Raw genomic sequence first — 2450 nt, 5'->3', positions numbered from 1 at the left:
TTATTAGGTAGTTAAGGTTGTTAAAGTTATTGACAAAAGTTGAGATGCCAGTAGCCATGCTGTGATTTAAAGCATGCATGCTTTGTAGCATTCGTAGGTTAGTTCACTCATTAACATTGTTGAGCGGAATATCACTCACATGGTTTCTGTGCCCTTTGCATCATGTTGCAGTGTACACAAAAAAAATGCATGACTTAATGAGTTGTAACAATATTGAAAGTTCCTGTGGTTGCAGCAAAGTAGAAGCTAGTAATGTGACATAGCAGAAAAAGCTCAATACCTGATAAGGGGCTTACAACTTCTCTTTACCATGTCTTCACTATGTCCTTTCCTTCGCATCTTTTGGCTTCCAACACTTGTCACATAATCCTGTTAATGTTGTGCCTCTGCTGTTGCAGCCTCCAAGTAAAGCCCAATGGCGAGATATTGCTGAAGATTTTTGGCAACGCTAGCAATTTCCCAACTGCCTTGGGGCAGTTGATGGAAATCATGTACAGATCAAGTGCCCGAATAAGTCGAGAAGGTTGTACTTCAACTATAAGATAATAAGTGTACTGCACACTGAAGTACATCGAAAGCTATATTTTTATATGTCGGCAGCTCAAATGCTTCAATTTATTTTTTGCCAGCTCAAGAGCTTGCAGGCTTCCGTACATGACGTCATTTTTACAGCTTGCAATTTTCCTTTTCAGCATGTTGCATAAAGCAATTTCTATTTTGCTTTTGATCTCATTTGCAGAGCACTTACTCAGTTGTCCTGATGGCTGTTGTGAAGAGCCAACGTCTATGAGCTTTAGGCTCATAGACGTTAGCAACCCTGGGAGGCTGAGTGATGGCGGCATATTCAAGGACTCCCCCATTGGAAAGCGGCTAGAAAAGGGCGAACTTGGCTTCCCAAGGGCTGCTCAACTGCCAGAATCTTGCAAAAGTTCCCCTCATGTCTTCATTGGAGATGAGGCTATTCAGCTGCGGCCTGATTTCATGAGACCTTTGCCAGGCAGCCGGACCAAGGCAAAGGACATAGTGTTCAACTGTCGCCTTAGCCGTGCAATGTAGGTACTGCTTTGCACATCATGGGTAAATAGCATTGGACGTGTGTATTTCAGTTATTGTTTTACCTGTGAATTCCTCATGGTTCCGTAATTGCTAGAGTACCTGCAAGCCAACGGAAAACATATTTGTGGCAAACTTCTAATTCTGCAAGGTGGAGGAAACTTCATGAAACGGCACATTTAGTGAGTGCAAGAAGCAGACATAGCATGAAAGACGATAGACACAGGACTGTACTGGAGACTTTGTTGCTCTCTGTTTCTTACACTCGCTAAATATGTAAACACCAGCTAGACCCTCAGCAAGCCAGTTTCTAAGGTTTTTAAAAAAAAAAAAAACATGAGCACCAAATAAAAGGGGTACTGTGTGAAAACCCATGTAGGTTTCTCAGAAAAAGGAACACTTTTGATGCAGCGCTAAAGTAACATGGACACAAAAAGGCACAAGTAAAAACGACAACACAAAATTATTCCTCATGAACCACCTACTCCTGTCGACTTCATTTCTCGGAATGACGACGATTTTTTACTTTCATTAGCTTTATTTAACTTTGCTAACTTGACAGAACTTATTTGCCATATTTGTCAGAAGTAGTGTCCATGCGACTTGAGATGTTAATTGTCCCTGTCACTGCGACTGGCACGCTTTCTTATTAGCTCAGATGACGACCACCATGGAAAAATGTTTGCACCTGGTATAATCCTTGGAGCAGGACGCGTTCTTTTTCTGTTGCAGACTTTTTAAGGGCCCTTACTGGATGTCTTTTTTAGCTTTATGTCTTTTGTAGCACCATGTGCAAAAGCGAAAGAGTGAAACTAATCGCAACAATTCTGAGAAGCTAAGCCATTTTTGCACAGATTACCACAATGCTGAGGGATACAAAGAGTACTTTTATTTTCTATATATGCCTCAAGCAGCAACCTGGCCAATAATTTTTTATATTTTCGTACAAATTGTATTAGTACAAAATCTAGGCACAAACACTAGTATGAGTACTGTGGTGAATGCACAGATTCAGTGTTTGCTTTTTCTACCAAGTTCGTGCTCCAAGGTGTTTGCTCCCAGGACAAGGTAGCAAACTGGACGTGCGTCTGGGGGCAATTCTGCCTATTCTTGCTTCTCTCTCGCTAATCTGTTCTGCTGCAGTATGCTTTGAATTATTCTAAAGCTTCAAGAAATGCAGTGAAGCTAAACTTAAAAGGACAGAAATCTTTAGCATCGGGAAAGAAAAAATGGAAAAGATATGTACACCGGTAAACCTTCTATTATACAGTGCAAGAAGAAACTTGGCTTCCTAGTAGTACAATGGCACAGTTAGCCTAATTATATGGCACTAGACATACCCGTCTACCATATGCTGTTATGGTATCAAAAAGCATAGAGTGGAAATGACCAGCCGT

General features: G+C 41.1%; 1 protein-coding gene across 1 annotated transcript in view; it reads right to left on the bottom strand.

Annotated features, from left to right (window-relative positions):
- Positions 1–1146: 1146 nt before the first annotated feature.
- LOC125944237 (fatty acid synthase-like) overlaps positions 1147–2450 on the bottom strand; it is a 92281-nt gene continuing 90977 nt past the window's right edge. The window contains exon 13 of the mRNA XM_049664567.1: positions 1147–1155. Within this exon, the coding sequence (XP_049520524.1) occupies positions 1147–1155 (9 nt within the window). The remainder of the gene's footprint in view (positions 1156–2450) is intronic.

This window comes from Dermacentor silvarum, chromosome 3 (assembly GCF_013339745.2).
Source record: "Dermacentor silvarum isolate Dsil-2018 chromosome 3, BIME_Dsil_1.4, whole genome shotgun sequence".
Lineage (NCBI taxonomy): Eukaryota > Metazoa > Arthropoda > Arachnida > Ixodida > Ixodidae > Dermacentor > Dermacentor silvarum.
The sequence above is the reverse complement of the archived record's forward strand: the minus strand, read 5'-3'. Positions and strand labels throughout refer to the sequence as shown.